This window comes from Diospyros lotus, chromosome 8, assembly GCF_014633365.1.
Source record: "Diospyros lotus cultivar Yz01 chromosome 8, ASM1463336v1, whole genome shotgun sequence".
NCBI lineage: Eukaryota > Viridiplantae > Streptophyta > Magnoliopsida > Ericales > Ebenaceae > Diospyros > Diospyros lotus.
Window position 1 is genome coordinate 12,924,060 of NC_068345.1, and position 27,691 is coordinate 12,951,750.

Here is a 27,691-nt window from a genome sequence, read left to right on the forward strand (position 1 = left end):
ATGTATATATAGGACAAATCAAGGAAGTTAAATGTGGGAGTTCTTTTTTTTGTTTTTTTTTTTTATTTTCTGGTTTTATTTATGCTTATATATATGGTGCATACCATTAGCTCCAGCTTCCAGCTTTGCACCCAATTTACCTGCAAAATAAAACAATGTTGATGCTGAAGGCCGCAAAAAACCAAATAGAAAAATAATATATATATATATATATATATACATGGACGTGATAAAATAATTAAGAGAAAAGGCCTAGATATATATAATTAAATATTACCCAAGATGGAGAGACTTCTTCTCAGGGAGTGGGTGGTAAGGTGTGGGCGGCCCAGCTGCTTCCATAATGTTGAATTGAAGCACATTGCGAGCCAGGTATGCCTGAATGGCGTTGTACTCTTGCCCAGGCACCATGCTTAGTTGCTGGAGCCTTTCATCTTCTGCTATCTGTTCAAAAATCAACCTCATCTCTCAAGAAGGAGAATTCATTTATTAATTTCATTACTGGTGGTGGTTCTCTAATCCAAGTACCTTGGCTCGGAGAAATGCATTTTCCTGTTCCAGCTCCATTTCCTTTACGGCAGATTTGTTTTGTATTTTGGAAAGAAGGAAGAAATTATTAATTAATTCGTAATTCAGAAGTCATCGTAATTAATATCTCACTAATTCAGGAAAAGTATGAGGAGATGATTAAAATGGTACTTATTCAAGATATTACCCTTTTCTGCAAAGTTTCAGTTTCTGCAAGTATCATTTCATGCTGTTCATGTAGAAAAGTGAAAAGTAAGGCAGCATTTTGAAATTGCAGCATGCAGGTGTTTGTTTGGTTTTGAAATTCACAAAATTATTACAAGAAGTTACCTTCTTTGATCTGATTCTCGTGATGCCTCTTTCAAGTCTATTCTCCAATTGCTTCAACTCTTTCATGTTCAAAGTGCCCAATCCTTCACCCATTAAGTTCCTGTAGGCAAGTAGGAAAGGAAACTGTTGGTCTTATATAATTTGCATCACTAGCAGTGGCAACATCTAAACTGCTATCTAGGATAGCACAAGTACATATACTACTAGCCTAACTGTTCTGTATTTTTTATTTTGGGCAAGGTAACATGACATTTCTTTGATTTTGGAACAAAGAAAAACTCATCACTATGGTTGTTAGGAAGCATTGAGAGGTCAGCCAACATATACATTCAAAATAGCCAAACGGAAATCCTTGTTAAGTGTCAGAAGACTAATCTACCAATCTATTCTGAAGAAGGTAACTCGACTACAAGGTCTGTGTAGTATCACCACATTTTAATAGAATCAAAGGAGGGGATAGGGAAAATAACAAGTAGCAGATCAAAGTGAGAGAGTGACCAAGACTCCAGTTGTTGCTGAAAGGAAAGTAACATACGTAGTCAAATCACTTAGGCAAGCTAATGGGGGTAATCAGTTGCGAGAGCTATATGGTGAGATAGAGAAGTAGGACATCAACGGACATGAGCAAGTGACAAAGCCCAGGAGAAAAGTAGTAACACATCAAGGGAAATGCCCCAAGTAAGGGAGGTCATGAGGGGGTGTGGGAGAGGCAGCAGAATGATTTAGAGTAATCCATGAAATAATCTATTAGGATTCAGAAAGAGGCCAAAATAGTATGAGAAAATAACCCCAATGCCAATACCTAGAGGTTTTTTTTTTTTTTTTTTTCTGCAAAAAAGAATTATATTAAAAGAATAAAAGAAAAAAAATGGCAAAAGCCTACAAACACAGGCAAAGCATACCCTACACCAAACAACCAAAAGGAACGCACACACTCAACAAATGAGGGGAACCAAATTCAACAATGATAAAAAAACTAAACACACGTAGAGCAAAACCTAACTCAAGCTGAGTCTGTAATTATAGGCCGCCTTACAATAGGAACCTCATTAGTCTTGAGAAGCACATTTAGTTTTTTTCTCTCTCGCTTCTTCTAGGACTTGAACTTAACCGAAACGTAGTCAAAACTCGAGTCCTTAGAACAAGAAACTTGAACAACATCTTCGTCATAGCCCCCATGGATGATTGACGTCCCATCATATCCTTCTTAACAACACGCTCCATATCCATCAGATGCTGCAACTCCCCAAGAGATTGGGTATCCATATCTTCCTTTGACATAGGACAATAATGCGTTGCCACCAGATCACTTGCAACTCTCAGGGCACTAGGATAAGTCTCATTTGCTTGTTTACCACTCTTGATCAAAGACCCACGGGGCTTAGCCCTCCCACTATCATTCCTTCCTTTCCTTACCGCCCATGTAGTTGGATTCTAACCTGCTTTATCAAGATTTTGAGGGCATCGATCAAGGGAATGGCCAAAAACCTTGCACTGACTACATCTCGAGGGCACCCACAGGTATTCCACTGGCATTCTCAAGAATTTAGTTTGCCCTGAACAACCATCAAGACCCTGATCTAGGGTAACAAGTTGGGAAAAATCAGACGAGACATCCATCTCAATACAAACCCGAGCAAATCCCATTCTAGAGTCCTCGGTTGTAAAATCAGTGTGTACAGGACAACCAAAAGCGCTCGCAATAGATGCAATACCCTCTTCATGTCACCCCTTAAGAGGAATATTAAATATTTTAACCCAAATAGGCAACGAGGAGTGGGCCTCCTTAGATAAATCCATACCCACTTCCCATATTTTCCCATATTTTTAGAATCAACGGTCTCCTTGCCAAGTGCTAAGGCCCCCCATCAATAACTTTCAACATATTTATTTCATTGTCGAAATGGAATAAAAAACACCCAAAGTTATTGGATAATATCTCAATAAGCCAAAAATGCTACCACATTCTTTGTGCAATGGACTGTACCACTTGAAATGGGGGGCGTTTTTCAACAAAATAACCAATTAACATATTTTACCAATGTTTCATACCTTTATTGATAATCTCCTTTGAAAATCGTACTATAGGCCCATTATCTGATTTAATAGGCGAATAATACAATAATTTCCTAAGCACCCGATGACTTTTTAACCTAACCACACCAGCCCAAGACCCTTTTCCATTATCATTGGGCCGCCTCCATTGACCGTGCACACGATCCTCTGTCATAACATGCCTTATACCACTGGCCAAACGAAATTCATCAAGCTTAGCATATCCGTTAGACCCAAAGCCCGTTGTCTCAGCATTTCCCATGTGAGGCCAATCCCCATTAGAAAGACCAAGGGAGGGATAGGTCCCAAGAGAACCTTCTTTAGAATTATTAATTCATCCACCCAAATCCTTATTGCACAGGCGAGGCCCAATTAATTCTTCCTTACTCAAATCATGGCCCAAATTTCCTTTATTTTCAATAACCTCCACGTGCTTTGCATTCACATCTAGCACGCTAATTTGACAAGGATAATGCTATTTGTATAGATAGGGTTTTTGATGTGCCCAAAATATAACATAAATACTAGCACTCTTTGTTTGATAAGAAAGTTCAACACAAACAAGAAAATATTTGTTTCGATTCTCCACACTCTAAGATAGAAGAAATAAGAGTGATAAGAATCAAGTTAATTTGCCATTGAACAAGCGAATTGCTTAGATAAGAATTCGGATAAAAATACTCTCTATAGTTTCTTCATAAAAATGTTTATACCAAAACATTACAAGATCACACATATAAATACTAGTCTTAAAGACAAACCTAATAATTAAAGACATACAACATCGTTGCCTCTTTTAACAAAAAAAGGCTAATAATGATAAAAGACAAACCAAAAGAATAAAGTAAACATTATCGTCCCACTTTTGACAAAGGGAATCATGATTTCCTCTTTTGACAAAATGGAGCTAATGATGATAAAAGACAAACCAAAAGTATAAAGAAAAACATCATCATGCCACCTTTGACAAATGGAGTCATGATGACAAAACATAATGATACAAATAAGATAAAACACTCACAAACATAAAGGACAAATGAAGGGTGACATCATCCATGACATCAGTGATGAGACTTGAGCTTGTTGGAAAGACTTGGGCCTGACAGATAGGCTGATTGCTTGGGTTTGATCATGGAGTGCTTAGGTTGCATTCTAGTCCTGGGCTTCCAAACAAACAAGCAATGTGATTAATTTGGGCTTTAACTCTTTTACTTTGAATTCTAACTCTTCCAAATGGGCTGGAGTCTTTCCAATAAATAACTCAAGTTCCTTTTAAAATTCTTTAGCCCTTGAACGAGTAATTGGGGCAAGACTTACATGCTCTTGGACAACCCTTGCCTTTGCTTCTTTATCGTTCACATCAGTTTTACATGTGGGTTTATAGGTGGCTTAAATGACCATTTTGCCCCCATTCTCTCCTCTCTTAATGATCATTTTACCCCTTCCCCCTCCAGCAACCTCTCATCTCTCTCCCTTTCCTCTCATTTCCGTAATCGTATCCTCGTCGCTGGAATCGACCATCCTCCACCGACCCTCTCGCTGCCGTTCTTCGCCTCTGCCACCTCGCCTCTTCTCGCTGTTGCAACGTCGTAGCCTTGCCTCTGTCACCTCACCTCCTCCCCATTACATTCTCCAGCAATCAGCTCACCTCTCGATACACTGATAAGAGACAAGCTGGTTGCTAGAGGATGCAGCGGCAAGTAGGTAAGGTTGTAGTGGCGAAAGGAGGTGAGGTGATGGCGAGAGCTGTGAGGCAGCTAAGGCAAAGAACGGCGGTGGGTGGTTGGTTGCAGTGGCGAGGGAAGGGGAGAGAGAGAAGGGGGTGAACAAAAATATCATGATATATCACGATATTTTAATGTCAAAATATCGCGATATATCACCCTATAAAGCATTTTGTAAACCCATTTCTGTACAAATAGCACAACCCTTTTGGCTTCCTTTAAACTAAGCGTAGGGCCCGCCTGACAGCCCATGCTTTCAATCCTTCCCCCATTAATTTCAAGATTCCCATGCAACCCACTCATTGGATCACGCATCCCTTATATACATGGCTCCCATCAATTCTACTCTTCGAAGAGACCATAACAAAGGTCAAAAATGGTCTAAAAACCTCCCCCAACAACCATCACTTTGCTCCGGGACACCTTCGCTAGCACTTTAGATGGGTAGCCTCGATCCAAACCCTCATTGGGATACCTTTTATCCCCTCTCTTAGCATGATCACCTTGAACTTTAAGAGACTCGGCCCTCTAGAATCTCTTCTGTTTCCCTTGCCATGCACGAGTTTTGAGTTCCATCATCATCCTCAAGAAAACCAACCCGAGGATCTTCCACCATATCCGCCTATCGCGACTTGGGACTCGCCAAAGCAACTATCATATCCGCACCTCTCAACTTGCGGCCACCACCTTGGTGCACCAGATCCTTATCCATCCAGACGCTTGAGTTGCAAGTACAAGGAACCCCATCCGCTGGATTTGAGACATGTATAAACAAGTTCCTTGCATTCTCTTGATTGTCTGCATCACTATCAAAATGAAGCTCGCTTAAACGAGGGCTATTAACTCCCTGATTTTACGACACCATGATATGTGCAGCCATTGATCCTTTCTTATCAAATACCAAAACTTTTGCTAGAGAATTGGGTGTGACCATACCCACAATCAATTTCAAAAAATCGATTAGATTAACTGGTCTCTTACTATCCCCCTTCATATCCTCCATATTTAAGTCTTGGTGGAAACCATCACTTCTCCCCCGCCCAACAGAGCCACCCCGCGACATCGCCGACTGAGATTGGGATCTGCTCATCCTCTTTCATACACCATTTACCCATTTTCGATAGGATTTGGCCAAGATCCCCTCGAACCTTCTGTTCTTGTTGATCTCCCCACTTACAAAAGTTACAAAAGAAAAGAAAGAAGGTTCGTGTTGATCTCCACTTAGAAAACAAATGTTATTACTATACTTAGAGTTTTTTATGGAGAAGAAAAGAAAATAGAAAAAAAAATTCTTCTTAGTGCTAACGTGCTACTAGAAAATGAAGATTGAGGGTTGGTTTTGTCAATGCAAATCTATATAACCTCAGAATAGGCAACATAAGTTATTTAGACTATTTAAATGTGCCAGATGTAATACCCCAAGAGCCTAGAGAAAGATAGTATATATCGAGGATAAGTAAGGAAGGAAACAACACCAGCTGGATACTTTTTGGGCTGAATGTAGGAAAAGAACTCCCGGGTTAAACATTCTTGAGCTGAGGAAGCACAAGGACAGGTGACCCCCTGGGAAGTTTGCGTAGGCCCATCAGGGTAAGTTGTTCTTGTAACACCCAAGATTTTTGTTTTTTTTAGTTCATATATGTAATATCCAAGACCTTTAAATTGTGATATGTACCAAGGATCTTTGAGTTCATATATACGAAGAAATGAGACATTTGCAAGGGGTTACGAAAGTCCTAAGACAAAAGTTTAGTTTTTGAACTAGTGGCAAAATCATAATTACTAAGTCTGGGTAAAGTGTAATTTTGGAAAAAAAAAAACTCGGGCACATGTGTAATATTGGTAAGCTAACCAAAAATATCAAGGATTAGCCAATCAACACCCTCCAAGTGTCCTTGTGAGGTGGAAGCATCCTATTGGGTGTTTGAGGATAAGATCAACGACGACGTGGCACAAATCTATTGGTTCGGATTTCAAATAACTCTCAAATTCAACTTTGGATGGAAACACATGGAAGTAATGATTATAGGGACACATGGCATCACTTGAATGGAAACACATGGATAGAAAAGTCTTCTCCAAGTCTTTACTTAACCTCCAAGTATAGGACACATGGGAGTAATGATTATAGGACACATGGCATCATTTGGAGGAAAACACATGAAAGTAATGATTATGGACACATGACATTATTTGAATAGAAGCACATGGATAAGTCTTATCCAAACCTTTACTTAACCTCCAAGTTTGGGTCACATGTCACCATTTGGGAGGTAACACATGGAAATAATGATGAATTCTAAATAATTAAGGTGACACATGGCATACTATGATTTGATGGATAATTCTATAAATAGGCTTGAAATCTAACTTCCCAAGCCATCTCAAAATTGTGTGAGCCAAATCCAAGTTACTTTGAGAGAACTTTTAGAGAGAAATAAGATCTTGATTGTGAGGAGGAAGTTCTGTAAAAAGAAATAGAGAAAGTCAATGAAAAACGAGGGAGAAAACGAAAGAGAGGCAAAGGCTTGATGAAAAGCGGACAACTGTAAAGATTGGATGAAATAGTCCACAAATCAGAGAGTTAACTCTTATTTCTTTCCATATTCATATAGAGAATTGAAATAGGAGTCTGTAGGTTCAAACGAAAGTCATTTTGGAGTTAAAATGAGGGAGATACGGCGAAAATACAAAAGCATGTCGAATCTGCCTCCAACGCATGCAAATACGGGCCACCTCTTCTTGGGGTGCGTGAGGGCGTGTAGCAGCCCGTTTTTCCCTTATATTTCACATATCAACCACTTATTTAATTACCTACAATCTCATGTAAGAGTATTTGAGGTTTAGTTCATGAAAATACATATTTTGTTTGCAGAAAAACAAACCCGATAAGGTGTGAAGCCTTAAACATTCAAATCTTATCCAACCAAGTTGAGGTAAGTACATTATGAACTATTTATGATGTTTGAGCATGCCCATGAATTATTTTATGTGGTCTCTCATGTTATGTTATGTTCACGCAGGTTTCGAGATCAAAGCTCAGTAGCGCTACGCACGAGGGTTCTTAACCCTGCAAGTTGGTGGAACCTCTTGTGTCTCCATATGATATGTTATGTTATGTTATATCATGACTTGTTTAAATACATATGATGGTTCTCTTGTACTTACTGAGACTCGCATGAATCTCAACCCATATTTTTTCGCCTCCCTAGATGATAGCGAATGAGGAGATTGGAGGACGGACGTGGAACATGGTGACTTCTTAAAAAGGAATTTTAATAAATCTCAATTTTGTCTTTCTTTCCTTTATCATAACAAGTTTTCAAAGTTAAATGTTATGAGAAAGCTTGTTTAAAAGACTATTTTTTTTGTGGTTTATGTTATGTTTTATGTCTTGACAAATTCGGATATCCATATCATTCCTTTATGAATGAAAAACCCCGCTTCCTCTGACTAAATTCTAATTTTGTAATCAATTGCAGCCATGAGACTATAAGGGTGTTATTTTGGAATTTTTCATCTAAGATTCTCAAACAAAACTCTAAGCTTTGTGCACATACCTCTTATATATGTACCTATATATATATTTATCTATAACAAACAAAGTTATATATATACCTATACCTCTTATTCTTCAAAAGTATAAGAGTTATTTTTATCACATAAATATGTATATGTGTATATATATCAAAAGAAAAAAAAAAGAAAATATATATGAAGAAACATGACCGCCTGCCCTACGCTTTTAAGTTCATGCAATTTAGGGTGTCACAATTCTGGTCCTTCCTATCGCTCGATGTGGGATGTTACAGGTGATATCAGAGTCGACCCTTAGAGAAGGCAGTCCGATGAGGGAGGGGAGTGGGGCCAGGGCGCGAGGGCCTGAATAAGGAGTGGCTCTTAGCAGACTTCTAGGATGACAGCCTCTAAAGAAAAGAGTTGGGACCAGTTGTAAGGTCGCATGACGAGGACATCATGTGCTTAAGGGGGGGAGACTGTAATACTCCAAGAGCTCAGAGAAAAGTAGTATATATCGAGGATAAGTAAATAAGGAAACAACACCAGTTGGATACCTTTTGGGCTGAATGTAGGAAAAAGACTCTTAGGTTAAGCGTGCTTGAGCTGGGGAAGCTCAAGGATGGGTGACCCCCTGGGAAGTTCATGTAGGCCCATCAGGGTAAGTTGTTCTGATCCTTCCTATCACTTGATGCAGGATGTTACACCAGAATAGAACAAGTTCCCCATGCTTAACCCATCTCAGTACAAGTGGAAAAAGGAAAAAAAATCCCATTAAGGTGGCATATTAGGATAACCAAAGGGAATTAAATGAGGGATTTAGGCTATACTTGAAATAAAAAAAGAAACTAAGACGGAGCAAAACTATGGGGTTAGGTTAAGACATGCAATGTAATTGAGACTAACTAAAGAACATATAACTAGAAGCTATGGGGGTAGGCTTTGCAGTGCCCTCACAGTCACCATGATTAACTGAACATGGAATTGTCAAGAGCCTAGCTCATGCCTCCACAATAAACCAAGAGCCAACACTAACACATGAGGCCTCAACCCAGAATTGATATTCATACTAGAAATTGAAATTTCAAAAGATGGACCTTGAGAAGTTAGCAAGCATTTGTTATATATGTGATGATTGATTCTTATTGGTGCTTAAGGAAAGTAAAAAGGTATTAATTTTGGTCAAATGAAAGGTGTGAAATTGAGGTTGCATGTTTGGGGTACAATTAGATATATAGAAAGTGTCTTTCAAGGAGTAATATTATTATTGATAGGTGGTTTCAATGCTATCATGGATCAACCTCAGAACAGTTGGGGTAGCTTAGTTACATTATCATCTCAGAACAAATTCAAAGATATGGTTAAAGATCTACTTGACCCAAAATTCATAAGCAACCCTTATACAAGGACTAATAAATGCAAAAGATATTTTAAAATCAGGTAAGGATTAGAAAGAGCTTCATGTATAAGAGAATGGTGGCAATATTATCTATTAACAACATCCTCCTGCAACGATACCCTTTGTTATTGAATATAGTTTTTCTTTTTCTTTTTTTTTGTAAATAGGACTTGTATTAAAAGAGAAAACTAGCACCAAAAGTGTCTACACAAAACAACCCAAGGCATACTCTAGTGCACAATGACATAAAAAAAAAAAAAAATTACTAACACTGCACTTAGGATCCTAACAAATTAAAGACGGGATAAAAAATAACAAGAAATAAAATACAAACCACAACTAAATCTAGCCATTAATGTCTCATGAAGAGAAACATTGCTCCAATCACACCTTTAGAGTGGGTGAAAAACCGAAGACAAGATCGGCATTGAGAGATCTTCAAGTATAACTGTTATGGGGTGCCCTAAAATTCCTAAGTCTTAGGTAATTTCCTAATGTATCCAAGCTCCTCGGAGAGTCTCTAGGTAAGTAGTCACTCAGGTCCCTCGATGGGTCCCCTCGAGATGGTCCAACTTGTATCTTTGCATAAGTCCAAAAACACATTTGGGATCTTCTGAACTAGAGACACCCGGTGACCCCAAAGCCCTCTTTTGGACCACACGGAGACAACCATTGAGGGGTTCACCCCAAAGACATCTCTAGGCCCTCCAGCCTCCTTGATGCATTTCTTGAAAGAATCCGAAGACTCAATTATGGGCCCCACCCATCGTCTATAAATATTTGCCTCCTCTAAGGGAAACGGATCTTTTCAAAATCATTTAAGCCTTACCCTTTCTCTCTGTAAACCCCATTTGGAACACTCTCTTTGGGACACTTGAAGACACCTTACGTACATACATTGGATATTTATTTGCACATTTCTCATTCTTCTTGGACTATTGTCTGACTTAAGCTTCAAAGGTCTTGCATGGGGAAGTCTCCCGCATGCCTTTCTAATGTCTTTTATGCTTGCAAACTAACGTAGGACCTGGCTCCTCGAAGACCCTAAAACCTCTCTCCCCGAAGACTCTTCAGGACCCCTATTGGTCGCCCCTTGAAGACCCATCCTGGTTAGTCATCCCAAAGGCCTCGAGGACCCCGTCTAAGCTCATAAAGCTTCGACCTCCTAGGCTGTGGGCTTAATCTTAACCTGGTTGACCTCACCTATGACATCTCGGACCCTTTGCATCAGTGAAGGACCTTGTTTTGGCTAATCCCAAGATAAATAAATTTAATTGTTGTAATTTAGAAACAAAATTTGGCGTCATCTATGGGAAATGAACAAAAGGCTATCATTCATGGCTAGGGGAACAAGATCCGTCTAAACTAGAGGTTCTCAACGCAAAACTACTATAGGGAAGCATTTGTTGAACCCCTCTCTAGAGCTGGCGATACCCTAGAGTGGACAAGAAAGAGGGGTGGGTAGTGACCAACACCCCACAGTACAGGACTGGCCAGCGGAGTAGACGTCTCTAGTACCCTTTGCACGCCCGACCACCAAGTCATTGGCTTTAGAATTACCTCATCCGAGAAACACTGAAGGCGATCAAAGCTGTGTAACGCCCTGCTTTTTCCTAAGTGTGCGTTAAACAACTCATGGAATTTTGGGGATATTTTTTTTTCAATATAAACTCAACATAAATCAATCCCTAACAATCCCGATTCTACCTTCTCAACATATCAACTTAAAAAAGAATAAGCTAAGATAGATAATCATCATCTCATCAGCGAAAGCAAGATCAAAACATCAAAATTATACATAACTGATCATTTCATTTATAACATAGGAACTGTATCATCATTTGCCATAACAAAATACATAGAGACTCATGTCTCAACAACTACTAACACCTCAAACATAGACAAGATATATGCTAAAGATCACCAATGAACGACGAATACATCTCAATAACCTTATTTCCCTTGGCGTCACTGCTTTCACCTGGAACATTTGAATATTCTAGGGATATAGCCTAAATTAGATGATGAATCATCTAAGTGAGAGTTTAAAATATTTTCATGAATGAAAAACCATGAACAATTGACATATCCCGATATGTCCCAGCCCAAGAGAATCCTACACTGCACTTAACCCTATCATGGGAAAAGAGTAATCTCTCTAAAGGTAACATAACCACACTAACACATTGGCATAACACAATTCCTCTTAAGAGGGGAAACATCAACGCATCTCTCCGATATCTCAAGAACAATCGTTACCACTCTCGACATGGGAGGGTCAACATTAATGCAGGAACCCGGCTCACCACAATCACGTCAAAGATTACGTTCCCACTCAAAAGCATCCTAGAACACTACCCATGTCCAACACACATGCCAGTGCCATAACCACAACATGCAATGATGCATTACATAAAAATGACATTTCAATGCACACGTATATAAACATTTGGATGAACCATCCACATGAAATCAACCATTCACATGCCAAAACCATTACATGTAACAAAATCAAGTTTCGAGAACACACTCACGATAAACCAAATTATAAGGGCAAACACTCACCTTGAACGTATCTCATAAGGTCTCAATTTTCGTGCACGATCTTGATTTGCGTACCAACCCTCAAACACCCACACTTATACTCAACCTCGAGTCACAATAATCCCTAAACATCATATTTATTCAAAAGAACATCAAAATCCATTTTTCCTTAATTTTCTCTATTTTTTCCCTTTTTTCACCTTGATAATTCCAAAATAATTATCTCTTCAAATAATTTCTCAAATTTTCCAACACAATAAATCCTAAAATAATTTTAGAAAGATATTAAAAATAATTTCAAAAAATAGCACTGGTTCATGCGCTCTCACGCGCCTAGCATGTGTCTGTGAGTGAAGAATGGCTGTGCAGCCCACGTGTCGATCATCTTTTTCACTTCCCTCTGCCAGCGACTGATCCGATGCTCAATCTGATCACACCTCCTTGAAGTTGTCCCTCAGTCGATCTTGATGGAACCCTTGGCTACCCAAAACACCACCGAAAAAGGCCCCAAATGGCCAGTTACAGGTTTGACACCGACATCTACTTCGTGATTCAAGCCAAGCTTCGAAACAACTTCAAACCTTGATGAAATCTCTCCAAAATCTCCAGAATTTCTCCTCTTGACACAAGGATGAAAAACCCTCTAACCAATACTTAAAAAAAGCACCAAAACACAGCCAATTTGTGTGCAAAAATTTGAAACCCTCGACCCCATTTTTTATAGCAAAAATTGGTCATATCTTGACCAATCAGAGGCTGATACTTAGCCCCCAAGTGTTCTAGGCCACGAATGAACCTCCCCCAAGCCACCCTTGGCTGTCCCATCGTCAAAAAATTCAATTTTCAGAGATGACAATGCAGCTGGTCAGCCATGGCAGCGATCACATTGTAAGTTTCGCTTATTACACTTTCACCCCCTCTCAATTTCCTTTTGCATTTTGGCTATTTCCTTAAAGTCCTTGATTTATCCAATGATGCCACTAAGACCCACAAGTTTTATTCTCAAAATTTCAACCTCAAAATTTTTGAAAAACTATCTTTTTGACCTCCCTCAGGCAAAATTTAGAAAATTACACTTAGGCTCGTATGAATGATTTAATTGTAAATCCTTTCGTTTCAACCTGAAACCACTTAAGGGTTGTTATACCTATAAAATCAAAGTCTCTTAAAGGTTCGAATGATTTCTTGAAAGTCTCCTATGATGATTCGATTCTTCAGCCTAAGTTACAGCTGTACCAAAAATTGTTCCTGGTCTGATTTCTCTTGATGTGATAAATCATGTCTCAAAATTCTTATTAATATCATATCATTTTCCTTTTGACATTCGAGTTCTAGGGCACTCTCTTCAGTTGATTGGGTCACTCAATACTGTAAAATTAAACTATTGCCCCTAAATCTTTTTGAAAATTCTACTTATACCTCAAATAAATTACACTTATAACTTTATGAAATTCTCGGATGTTACAGGCTGACATACCTTGCCCCTCTAGGAGCAAGAAGTCCCCTAATGTCTCTCTTGAGGAGTTTCATGAACTAGAGTAAAGATATGAAGAGCAACGAGGAAAAGGTTAAAACTCTACAACATCTGCCTGGCTTGTTGCACATGTTCTTGCCTACTTGAGAAGCTCAAGCTCCTAAGACGCTTGCCTTAGGAGGTGTTCGCATTAATACTTTGGCACCTTTCCAACCACCACTGTCAACTCAATTGATGTCACAATAGCAAAACCTTGTTGTGGAAACCCAATATGAAGAACAACGTAAAAACACTAGAAATAGTATTTTGTGGGAAGAAACCATAGTGAGCATGACCTCCGCCAATGAGACACATAAATAAACTCGATCCAAATACTTGACCAAGATCCCTTCCAACTTCTTAGGGGGTAGAGATTAAGAACCTAATTGAAGAGGTTTTTGAAAAGAAAGTGGTAGGGGCGATATCCAATGATACGCGACCCCAGCATGTTCCTTTCTCCAAGGATGCACCCAGTCATGCACTTCCTCCAAAATTCAAGCTCTCACATTTACCTGAGTGTAGTGGAAGAGATGATCCCATCCTCCACGCATAGCAGTTTGAATCTTTGGCATATCTTTACAAGTGGGGTGACGCCACCATGTGTTTGGTCTTCCCGTAATCATTGACAAAGTATGCTCATGTTTGGTTTAACGAGCTGCCCTCTGGCTACATTACCTCTTATGAATAACTATGAATAGAGTTCATTGACGCTTTCGCAGCCCATGCCTCAAGGAAAAAGGCCCTCACTTACCTTCTTAGTGTCTGATAATGTCCCAAAGGAAACCTTGAGACAATACATTAATCATTTTCGAAATGCAATGTTAGAAGTACAAGACTTTCTAGTCTGAGTAGCCGTCTTATCTTTCTTGCAAGGAACCACCCTCATACCTTTCAAAGAATCTCTCACTCTTAAGAAGCCAACTACTCTTACTGACCTGTTTGCCCAGGCTAACAGATATGTAGTGCAACTAGACATCCTACGAGCTTGTGACTTACCCAAACATCTTGAGGAGGGAACCAGGAAAAAAGGTTAACAAACGATCAATGGGGGAAAGCAGTTGGATGTGAAAGAACTAATGGACATTATTTGGACATTTCCTCTCTTCGAAAATTAGTTTAGGATTAGAAAGAGCATTTGCAGGCTGATTGTTAAGGAGAAAGTTCAATATCTAGGAATCTATAAATAAATAATCCTAAGTGGAATAGGCCTCCCATGGGGATGATAAAAAACTAATTTCGATGTTGTGTTATAGGCTAATAATAGATTTGGTGGTATTATTATGAGAAATTAACTTGGCCTAGTTATATGGGCATGCTCTAAGATTTTTTTGACTTGCTCTCCAACAATTGTAGAAGTGTTTATAATTTACAAAATTCTTTTCATGGTATAAAAAAAAATGTTATGAGGCTCTTATTTTCAAAATTAAATCCCTAGAAGAAATAGTGGTTAAAACCTAGTAAGAAAATTCCTCTAGTCCACTGAACTGGTTCTTGATGATGTTAAAATGCTGGTCAAGGTAAAACCCTATTATATACATATATATATTATATTAGATTTTATCTTTTAGCCAAAAATAACCCCCATTGGACTCTATAGATAATACTTATGATGGCTATGAAAGTGGTGAAGGGTTAACTATCTCAAAACATAGTTCCAGAGATGAGTGGATTCTAGATTTGGGTTGCACTTTTCATATGACCCATAGGAAATACTTGTTAATGAACTTCAAACCATTTAAAGGGAGTAAAGTCTTAATGGGAAATGACCATTCTTATAATATAGTTGGCATAGGGTTTGTTAGATTTAAGATGTGGGATGAAACCTATAGAATCTTAGAGAATGTAAGGTTAGTGCCTAACTTAAGAAGAAGTTTGATTTCTCTAGGTATGTTAGACCTAAGTGGGGCTGCATATAAATTAAAAAAATGGAAAATTAAAGGTCTTAAAGGGGTCTATGATTGTTATGATAGGTCTCACAAGGCAAGGATTGTATATCATGCAGGGAGAAGCTATATTAGGTGATGTAGTTGTATCCTCCTCAGTGAATGATGAAACTGAGATTTTACATAAAAGATTAGGCCACATAAGTTTAAAAGGGCTTCAGAAGCTAAGTAAGTAAGGGCATTTTGGATTCAAAGAGGATTAGTAATCTAGAATTTTGTGAAACCTGTGTTATGGGTAAATTTCATAAATTGCAGTTTGCTACCTCAACCCATAAATCCAAGGACATCTTAGAATATATCCATTTTGATTTATGGGGTTCTCCCTAGGTACCATTCTCTCTTTCTAGGGCCCAATACTTTTTTTCCTTTGTTGATGATTATTCTAGAAAGGTTTGGGTATACTTCCTAAGGCATAAAAGTGAAGCTTATGAAAAATTTAAGGGGTGGAAAACATTAGTTGAATATCAAACATGAAAGAAGATTAAAGTTTTAAGAACTGGTAATGGCTTAGAATTTTGTAGTAATGAATTTACAAGTTATTGTAATCAGATAGGTATATAGCAAGGCATAGAACCTATAGTGAGACCCCTCAACAAAATGGTGTTGCCAAGAGGATGAATAGGACTATCCTAGATAAAGTAAGGTGTATGTTAAAGGAATCAGGATTTCCCAAACGATTTTGCATTGAAGCAGTGGCAACTGCTTGTTACCTTATAAATAGATCTCTTGCCTCATCCATCAAATTCAAAACCCCTAAGAACTTGTGGACTAGAAAACCACCTAGGTTAGGCCATCTAAAACCCTTTGGCTGTATTGGGTATGTTCACAAAAATGAAGGGAAATTAGACCCAAGAGCCAAGAAGGTTGTATTTTTGGGTTACCCAAAAGGCATTAAGGTATATAATCTTTGGTTGCTTGAGGAAAAGAAGGTAATCATCAGTAGAGATGTGTCTTTCAATGAACTAGAATTTAATGTGCCAAATTTGATGGAATCAAAAAAACCTAAACAAACTAATTATTTTCAGTTTGAGGTGGAAATAAATAATCTCAATATTCATCAAGGTGGACATTGGGAAGATACAAACTTCCAAAATTATCCTAGAAGTGATAATTTAAACTCTAGTAGTTCCCCACCTATGCCTAATGAGGCTATTGACCCTGATTCCCATGCTGATATTCCTGATTTAAATTTACCATCCACCTTAGCCTCTCAAGATTTAAGAGATTATGTTCTATCTAGAGATAGAGTTAGGAGAAAAATAAGACCCCCTCCTAAGTATGCCTATGCTGATGCTATCTCTTATGCTCTAAACATAGGAGACTCCATTGAATTAGATGAGCCATCTAGCTTTGATAAAGCTTGTAGCAGCAAAGATAGGGTACAATGGATTATGGTAATGGAGGAGGAGATGGACTCACTCCATAAAAATAGGACTTGGACCCTAGTTAAAAGGCTTATTGAATAAAAAGTTATTAGCTGTAAATGTATTTATAATAGGAAAACAGGCATCCCAGGTGTAGAACCCACTAGATTCAAAGCAAGAGTTGTTGCTAAGGGCTATTCACAAATAGAGGGCATAAACTACCATGAGACCTTTTCCCCAGTTGTTAAACACATGTTAATAAACTAGTTTTGGCCATGGTAGCCCTCTATGATCTTGAGTTAGAACAACTATATGTCAAAACAACCTTTCTCCATGGCAATCTTGAAGAGATAATGTACATGGAGCAACCCATGAGATTTGTTGAAAAAGGAAATGAACATAAGGTATGCTTGTTGCAAAGGTCATTATATGGCCTCAAATAATCCCCTAGATAATGGTACAAAAGATTTGATGAATTCATACTTAAGAATAGTTACAAAATGTGTAACTTCAACCATTGTGTGTACTTTAAACAACTCCAAGAAAACATGTATATATATTTGTTGATTTATGTGGAAGACATACTTATAGCATGTAAGCACAAAGAATAAATTAATAAGCTAACTAGAGCTTTACAATCAGAATTTGAAATGAAACATCTGGGTGCAGCCAAAAAATTCTAGGAATTGATATCTATAGAGATAGAAAGAGGAGCTCATTAACACTATCTCAATCTGGGCATATTAGAAAGGTTGTGGGGTTATTTGACATGTTAGATTATAATCCTGTTACAACACCTATTCCCCCTCATTTCAAGCTAAGTACGGCTAAGGGAGATTTACCTAAAGATGAATAAAAATACATGAAGAAGGTTCCCTATTCAAATGTTGTAGGTAGCCTTATGCATGCTATGATAGGAACCAAGACAAACATTGCATATGGTGTGATTTTGGTTAGTAGGTTCATGAGCAAATCATCTAAGAAGCATTGGAATGCTATCAAATGGATTCTAAGGTATCTCCAAGGATCAATAAACATAGGTTTAGTATATAATTCAAATCCTAGATATTCAAGCTGCATAAAAGGTTTCTATAATTCATATTTTATAGCAAATCTTGATAAAAGGAGATCATTAACAGGCTATACCTTTATTGTAGGTGGAAACCTAGTAAGGTGAAAGTTAAATCTCCAGCATATTGTGGCTTTGTCCATGACTAAAACGAAGTATATTGTTCTTATTGAAGCAATTAAGGAAGCTAAGCTATCTAGTTGCAAGGAATTACTTATGAATTGGGTATGGCTGATCAAGTCCCAACAATGTTTTGTGACTCTCAAAGTGTAATTCACTTATCTAAGAATAATGTCTTCAATGAAAGAACTAAGCACATAGATGTTCGGTTGCACTTTGTTAAGGATGTCATAGCTAAAGACCAAGTGAAAGTTGACAAAATCCCAACTGATATTAATCTTACTAATATGTTCACCAAACCAATACCTGTAACTAAGTTTGAGCAGGCCTTGTCTTTGCTCGATGTTGGAAGTAGAAATGCAAGGGCTCAGTCAGAACCAAAATCACTATTTTTGAATTAAGGTGGAATTTGTTATTTTGTGCCTTAAAAATGTTTTTAAATGTGTTTCAAAATATTTTAAAGTCTGTAAATCTCAAGTTCTCTTTAATTGTAGTTCAACCCTCATATATTCATGTATATATGTTTAACTTCTGCATGTTAAATATCTTTTGTATGTTGCTCTCTCTACATATATTGCAATTAGGGTATTCTAATGGACAAAAGTATGAACAAGAACCCTTCAGCGATTGCATCTAATTTTCTCTCTATCTTGTGTAAATCATTGGTTTGTATGAGAGGGGAAAGATCGACTGAGTGATATGAAAACTCTGTTGATGAGACTTGTACTCTATTTTTCGTTTCTTTCTTTTGATTCATGTGATGCTGTAATGTTCTTGTAAATAAGTCGACGTTTATTTTAGTTTATTAACAAAACCCATAAGGGTTTGAAATTAAAATGGTTGTTGCACATCTCATTCTTTCCTCCAAAATTAACAGAGCACTTCTCTCTCTCTCTCTCTCTCTCCATCCTAATTTCTTCCTCTTAATTTCTATCCCTTTCAACTACTTGCATAACTATCTCTCTTTTTCTCCCTATAGTTTCTTTGTCATTCTTTCTTTGTTATTTCAATCCTCATACGTATTGTGATTCAAAGATAGAAAACCTAGTAACCCAAACATCTGGGAACGAAACCCTTTCCCCTCTTCATTTTATCTTCATCCAAATGAAGTGGTGCTCAAAACATTGATTTTTAATACAAACTAACAAGGAACTAAACCCAATTTCTGGATTCAACACATTATCTAAATGTCAAACCAAATATAAAAAAAAAGAAAAATACCGTTCTTTTAAATCAAATAAATTCCAAGATCTTTTAGCTGAAGATATATATATATATATATAAGAAATCAAAATCTTGAATGTCAACTTGGAACTTAGATGCATTCATTTAACCTGATTTGTCTCTAATTACTGAAATTAAAATCCTCTAGTGCGTGAAAATCCAATCCATTAGTTCTCTAGTTTGTTGATTACATTTGGAGAACCATTTTACTTGATTGTATTGGAAACCATGATACAATTAAACCCAATTCCACAACCATCAAATTGCCCTGTCAAATCATGTCATCCAATTTTGGTAGTTGGAAACCCAAAGTAAATTGGTGCATACTTATAGAGGGTAATGGGGAGTGTTTTTGGCTTCTTAGAGTTCCCTATGCCTGCCTATGGTAGTGGTGAAAACTACTCTTATTAAGGGGGGCTTTGAGATCCTGTTTTGGGTGGAGGATTAGGGACATTCGAAGCACGTTTCTATGGTATATGATCAGTGGCACCCATTGGGTGTGCTCATTGATCATTTCTCTCGCTAGTTACCTCGATAATTAGGCATTTCAATAATGGCTAAAGTCTTGGATTTTATTAAGGATGGTTCCTAGATTTAGCCGAAGACTTCTCCCTCTCCGTCTTTAAACCTTGTTTAGAATCACCTTCTAAGCCTCCCTCATCTTGAGAGTTGTGATGAGCCTTATTGTCTTTTAGCCTCGAATGGGGTTTCTTCGGTTAGGGCCACTTTCCAGGACTTTTAAGGTCAGCGTCCTGGGTTCCTTGGCATTGGTTAGTTTGGTTGTCTTTGGGTATCCGCGCCCATTCGTTCATTCTCTAGTTAGTGATTCGGGAGCGTTTATCTACTCTTGACTATATTAACATGTTCTTGTCTTTTTCAAATAGATGTTTTCTTTGCAGGACAGAAGTAGAAAAGACATAGCCATCTATTTTTTGAGTGCCCCTATTCTCGAGATATGCTGTCTTTCTTTCGTAGATCAAAGAAATTTAGCTGGCCTTAGCGTCGATGGGATATTGGTATGCGTTGGGTAACTGCGAGCTTGATGGAGTGGCAAGAGTCTTTGATAAGTGGCGAATAGGTTGGCGTTTCATGCTTTGGTGTATTTCATATGGAGGGAGCACAACAATAGGTGTTTCTGTGATCAGGAGAGATTCGCTTCTTAACACGTCAGATTCAATAAGCTGTGTTGGCCCATTTGACGATTGTCCGATTCAATTTGTCTCTTTAGATTCATGCTCTTCGTCATTCTGACGGCTTTCAATAGACCAGACCTTTCCTCCCCATTGAGCGATCGCTTGTTTGCTTTTGGAGGCTAGTTATTGTGATCCTAGAGTCTCATGCTTGATATTAGTAACTTTGACCTTGGATGTTGGTTTTGATTTTCTTCTGACCATTGTATATATCTACTGGAATTATGCTCAATTAAGGGTGATCTCTAGGATCAGTGTTTTATGTAAATATTATGTAAATATAGAAATGTAATAATATAAATTAGGATGGTAGGATGCTGTCTACTTCTTCTTTCCTTCTTTGCTAATAATCCTCTCCTTAAAAGAGGATATTGTACACATTTATTTTATTATTCAATCAAGACATTGTCTTTGATAATTTCTAAGTAGGTATCAGAGCAGTATTAAATCACAGCCATACACTGTGAAAAACCCTAGGCAGCCTTTTAATCACAACTTTTCATTTCTTGTGAAACCCTACGCTGCCTCTTCATCCATCAGATCCGATGCCCATCAGCATACGACCATCCCTAGCTGACGTTATCGGCCCTCCCAATCGTCGCTGCTATCGGCCACCCTAGCTGCCGCCAACCTCAGGTCCGATTCCCATCAATGCGACAGTTTCTGAAGCCATCAGTCTTCCATAGCCACTGGTCTCCCATAGCCATTGGTCTTCCATAGCCATCAGTCGTGGCCTTTTCAGAGCTTGTCAACGCCGCTAGTTCTCATGCCATTGACCGCCGTCTACCGCCATACCCAGCGCGGCCATTTCAGTCGCCATTCGACCACCAGCCACCACAACCCTAAGTCGCTGCTGCATCCTAGAGTTATTATTGTCCTTACATCAGCAGCCTTCTCCCAGGTTTTGTTCACTGTGTCTCTCCTCCTGTTCTTCTATTTCCACCTAATTCAGTTATGTCAGAAGTTACATTTGAATCCATACCAAATCCTGTTGCTGCCATCCAGACCATAATTCCAGCTACCCATTCTATTCAAATCACCACCATTCATTTAAATGGTGATAATTTTCTTCACTAGTCTCAATCTGTCCGAATGTATATTCACAAGCAAGGGAAATTGGCTAAATCACATGAGAGCAGAAAGAACCTGCAATAGATGATCCATTACACCCCATTTGGGATGCTGAAAACTCCATGGTAATGACATGGCTGGTCAATTCCATGGATGAAGGTATCAGTTCCAACTATATGTGTTATTCTACTGAAAAAAAGTTATGGGATAATGTAAATCAAATGTACTCAGACTTGGGGAATCAATCTTAGGTTTTTGAATTGACTCTGAAATTGGGAGAGGTCCGATAAGGATATGATTCGGTCACTAAGTACTTTCACTCGTTGAAGCGATTATGGTAAGATCTTGATCTCTTCAACACGTATGAGTGGAAATCTACAGATGATTGCAACCACCACAAAAAATTGGTTGAAGATAGCAGTATTTACAAGTTTCTTGCTGGTCTCAATATTAAATTCGATGAAGTGCGTGGAAGGATCATTGGCCGGTCTCCCTTTCCCCCTATTGGTGACATCTTTGCTGAAGTTAGAAGAGAAGAAAGTCGAAGGAGTGTCATGCTAGGAAAAAAGACAGCTGGCGAGTCCCTTGAAAATTTTGCCCTAATTACTGCCTACAAGGTTGAAAATTATCAGCGTAGGAGTGATGAACAACCTCAAGTCTGGTGTGACCATTGTAACAAGCCATGCCATACTTGTGAGACTTGTTGGAAACTTCATGGCAAACCGACTAATTGGAAAAGCAGTAAGCAAGGAGAAAAGAGCCATCATGGGGTCCCTACTGCCAATGGGGTTGATACCAGTCCCTTCAACAAAGAGAAAATTGATCAACTCTTGCAACTGTTAAAATCCAATTCCTCATCTGGTATTCCTAGTGTTTCGTTGGCACATGCAGGTAGAAAACCTAATGCCCTTTCTTGTCTTCATTTCTCTCCATGGGTTATAGATTCCGGAGCCTCCAATCATATGACTAGTTCTTCTCATTTTTTTAATACCTATTCTCTTTGCTCTGGCAATGAAAAAAATCAAAATCGCTGATGGTAGTTTTTCCCCTATTGCAGGCAAAGGGCTTATTAAACTGACTGAGAATATTAATCTCACCTCTGTCCTTCATGTTCCTAACTTAACCTATAATCTTTTGTCTGTTAGTAAACTGTGCAAAGATTTTTATTGTCGTGTTACTTTCTTTGACTCTCATTGTGAATTTCAAGACCAGACCTTGGGGACGATGATTGGGCGTGATAGGATGATTGAAGGTCTTTACTACTTTGATGATATCTCTGTTGGTAATAAACAAGCTCAGGGCTTGAGTAGTACTAGTTAAATTCCTGTTCCAGACACAATTATGCTATGACATCTTAGACTTGGCCATCCTAGTTTTACCTATTTGAAACATTTATTTCCTGATTTGTTTAAAGGAATAGATTATTCACCTTTTCAATGTGACAGTTGCATCTTGACAAAAAATCATCGTTCTACATATTTACCAAGACCTTACTATGCTTCCAAACCTTTTTATATCATTCATAGTGATGTTTGGGGTCCATCCAAAATTTCTACTCATTCTAGAAAACGATGGTATGTTACCTTTATCGATGATCATACACGTTTGTGCTGGATTTATTTGATGCAAAAAAAATCTGAAGTGGAATACTTATTAAATAAAATTTACACTATGATTGAAAATCAATTTCAAACCAAAATTGGTATTTCACACTCTGACAATGGCACCGAGTAATTTAATGAGCACTTGGGGGATTTTTTGAAAACAAAAGATATTCACCACGCATCTACTTGTCAGAATACTCCTCAACAAAATAGCATTGCTGAACATAAAAACAAACATTTACTCAAAGTCGCCCATACCATAATGTTTTCTATGCATATTCTAAAATATTTATGGGGTGAAACTGTTTTGACGGCGTCCTATTTGATAAACAAGATGCCCACTAAAGTATTAAGGTACAAAACACCTCTTGAGTGCTTGAAAGAAGTGTTTCCCCACACTTGATTACATTCGGATCTTCCTATCAAAGTTTTTGGATGTACTGTGTATGTTCACATACCTAATCACTTTCGTTCCAAACTTGACCCTAGGGTTGTCAAATGTGTTTTTTTGGGTTATGCCTCACATCAAAAAGGCTATAAGTGTTATGATCCTCACACAAAAAAATTATTTATTAGTATGGATGTTTCGTTTTTTGAAAAACAACCCTATTTTTCCCAAAATTCTCTTCAGGGGGAGAAACATGGAGTTTAAGATAAGTTTTGGGATGTTTCTGTCCCACTTCCAAACGCAATTTGTCCTACTCAAGAGCCACATGGTTCCAATAATGGTCACTTAGGAGATTCTGGTTCTAGTTCTTTGGTGTCCAGTGAAAAGGTTTCTCATGCAGGGGGAGAAGTACTACAAACTGATCATCATGATCTGAATTCTAAGTTTTAGGTTTATACTAGGCAGAGATTTCATCAAAGGAACAAAGACCTGAATATCAACTCTGCACAAAACTAGTTTGAAAACCTGAGCAATAGCACTGTAAGTTCAAGAAATCCCATTTTAACTTCTAGTTTACTTCCTTCAACTGTGTCCAATAATTCCCCAGTTGATTCTTCTACTATTCCTGATCTCGATGTTCCTATAGCCATTAGGAAAGGTGTCAGAAGTTGCACTAAGCATCCTATTGCTAAACATCTCTCTTATCATAGACTATCAAAAAATCATAAAGCTTTCTATAGAAATAGAATATTTTGTGTATATCTTAGATTCTATGTATATCCTATGTATATTCCTATTTGCTTTTTTGTTATTTCCATTTTGTATTATTCTCTTCCTCTATAAAGAGAAAAGGGAAATCATTGTATTATCATCAAGAAATAGAGAATTATATTTTCTCAATCTTGTTTAGATGGTATCAGAGCAGGAATTAGGATTAAATCACAGCTGTTCAACTGTGAAACCCTAATTTCCTCTATTCCTCTGCCATACCCTAGAAGTCCCGCTGTTCTTCACTGACCACCCTCCAGCGGTCGCCCCCTCTAAGATTCGGTCGTCCCGACCGCTGCTGCTGCATCTTCAGCCGCCGCCTCTGGTTCCCACCTCTGGAACGGTCGCGATCTCCTAGCCTCTCACAAAGGTCGGCTTTCATCAGTCACGCCTGTTGCTATTCTCGGTTGCGAAGGATCGCGTTGCACTCCAGAGCCACTCCTATCCGTCGTTCGTGCTGCTTCTCCATCGGACGTCCGCACTTGTTGCTGTCGAGAAGGTCGGCTCTGCATCGCGCATCAGAGCCGCTCCTATTCTCCGCTCTTGCTGCCTCGTTTGTGCTTAGTTTGTGCGATTTGTGCTGCGATTTGGGCAACTGGGTACCCAGATTCAAGGATCCAGATCCATGGGTCTTTGCTAGGGTCTCCATATTTGTATTGATCCAGATCCAGATCCAGATCCAGATCCAGCTGGTAGTGGTTCCTTACTTTTGCTGCCCTAATCCGTTTCTTCAACCATCATGAATGACTCTGCATCCTCAGTCACTCCGACCCAGCAATCTCAGTCTTCTCAAGCTCAGTTTCGAGTTTCTTGAAACTCCTCCGACTCACATCCGGTACAGATTACGACCATTCGTCTCAATGGTACTAATTTCCTACGTTGGTCGCAATCTATTCGTATGTACATTCGAGGTCGGGGAAAGATTGGCTATTTGACTGGCGCCACATTAACCCCAGACAGCAAAGACCCGCTATATGACATTTGGGATGTCGAGAATTCGATGGTGATGACGTGGCTTGTTAACTCCATGGAGGAAGAGATAAGTTCGAACTATATGTGCTTCTCTACAGCAAAAGAACTATGGGATGAAGTCACTGCCATGTATTCCGATTTGGGTAATCAATCCCAAATCTACGAGCTCAACTTGAAACTTGGTGAGATTCGACAAGGTAGTGATACTATCACCCTATATTTTAATTCTTTAAAGTGCATTTGGCAGGACTTAGATCTCTTCAATACATATGAGTGGAAAAACACAGAAGATTGTAAGTATTATCAGAAAATGGTCGATGCTAATCGAGTATTTAAGTTTCTTGCTGGACTCAATGTTGAGTATGATGAAGTCCGAGGGAGGATCGTCGGTAGAAATCCACTTCCGTCTCTTAGTGAAGCCTTCTCTGAAGTTCGGCGTGAAGAAAGCCGAAGACTGGTTATGTTGGGCAAGAAAAAGAGTAGAGAAAGTGGGTTATCTGAAAATATGGCACTTGTGACTGCTGATGCTAATGCTGGTGGACGGCATATTGCGAGTCAACGAAAGGCAGAAGAAAAACCTCGTGTTTGGTGTGATCATTGCAATAAACCACGCCATACTCGGGAGACCTGTTGGGTGCTTCATGGCAAGCCAGCCAATTGGAAGTCTAGATCAAAGCGATCCCAACCTACTGCACATGAAGCTGATACAGGACCATTCAACAAAGAGCAACTTGATCAACTTCTGCGACTACTAAAGCCTAATCTGTCCCCTGGTACACCCAATTGTTCTTTGGCCTATTCAGGTAGAAACTCTTTTGCCCTATCTAGCTCTTTTCAATCTGTTCCATGGATCATTGATTCAGGAGCATCTGATCATATGACTGGTTTATCTCATCTCTTCAACTCGTATGTTCCCTGTTCTGGTAGTGAAAAAATAAGAATAGCCGATGGTAGTCTTTCACCTATTGCAGGTAAAGGACTCATTAAACTTTCTGAGAATATTGATCTTCAATCAGTACTCCATGTTCCTAAACTTGCTTGCAATCTTCTTTCTGTTAGTAAACTCTCCAAAGATTCTAACTGTCGTGTTATCTTTTTTGATTCCTATTGCATTTTTCAGGCCCAGAACTCGGGGAAGACGATTGGCAGTGCTAGAGAAATAAACGGGCTCTATTATTTGGATGGGGATGTCTTGCGTAATAAAAAAGCTCACGGGCTGAGTGGTATTAGTTCTACTTCTGTTTCTAATCAAATAATGCAATGGCATCTTAGGCTAGGTCATCTCAGTTTTCCTTACTTGAAATATTTATTTCCTACGTTGTTTAAAGGAGTGGATCCTTCTATGTTTCAATGCGAGAGTTGTCATTTATCCAAAGATCATCGTGTTAAATTTCTTTCAAAACCTTATTGTCCTTCAAAACCATTCTATTTAATACATAGTGATGTTTGGGGTCCTTCTAAAGCCTCCACTTTGTCTGGCAAAAAGTGGTTTGTTACTTTTATTGATGATCATACTCGACTTTGTTGGGTTTACTTACTTGCAAAAAAATCAGATGTGCCTAGAACTTTCAAGGATTTTTTCCATTTGATTGAAGCTCAATTTAACACAAAAATCTGTATTCTTCGATCTGATAATGGCACCGAATATTTAATGACTCTTTGGGGGTTTTTTTAAAAGAAAAAGGAATTTTACATCAATCCACTTGTCGTGAAACTCCCCAACAAAATGGTATTGCTAAACGAAAAAATCGACATCTACTCGAGGTTGCCAAGGCCATCATGTTTTCTATGAATGTCCCTAAATACCTCTGGGGTGATGCAATTTTAACCGCTTCCTATCTCATTAATCGTATGCCCACTCGTGTTCTACAGTTTCAAACCCCCTTACACTCTTTAAAACAACTCTTCCCTCTCTGTCGTATATATTCTGAGTTACCCTTAAAAGTTTTTGGATGCACTTGCTTTGTTTATGTTCCTCACATTTTTCGTTCTAAATTGGATCCCACAGCTGAAAAATGTGTCTTTCTGGGCTATGCACCAAATAAAAAAGGGTACAAATGTTTTAATCCTGTTACCAAAAAAATTTATATTAGTATGGATGTGTCTTTCCTCGAAACTCAACCCTACTTTCCCAAAAATCATCTTCAGGGGGAGCATATTGAGAAAGAAGATAATTTTTTGAATTCTAATGTTGAGGATCCTCATCCTACCATGATTGGTGCTCCCCTCCACTCTAATAAACAACTCAAGGATATAAATGTTCCAAATATTGTGGAACAAGGTGTGTCTGGTTCACAGGTGCCTAGCGTGATGGGATTGGAACCAGGGGGAGAATTACCACAAATGGATCAAAATATTCCAAAACCGGA

General features: G+C 38.5%; 1 protein-coding gene across 1 annotated transcript in view; it reads right to left on the minus strand.

The window, feature by feature from the left end:
- Positions 1 to 11: 11 nt before the first annotated feature.
- The window catches only part of LOC127807272 (agamous-like MADS-box protein AGL11), a 53,117-nt gene continuing 25,437 nt past the window's right edge, over positions 12 to 27,691 (minus strand). The window contains exons 5-9 of the mRNA XM_052344986.1: positions 859 to 958; positions 716 to 757; positions 529 to 570; positions 278 to 444; positions 12 to 140 (exon numbers count right to left, since the gene is read on the minus strand). Coding sequence (XP_052200946.1) covers positions 137 to 140; positions 278 to 444; positions 529 to 570; positions 716 to 757; positions 859 to 958 — 355 coding nt within the window. The 3' untranslated portion in view covers positions 12 to 136. The remainder of the gene's footprint in view (positions 141 to 277; positions 445 to 528; positions 571 to 715; positions 758 to 858; positions 959 to 27,691) is intronic.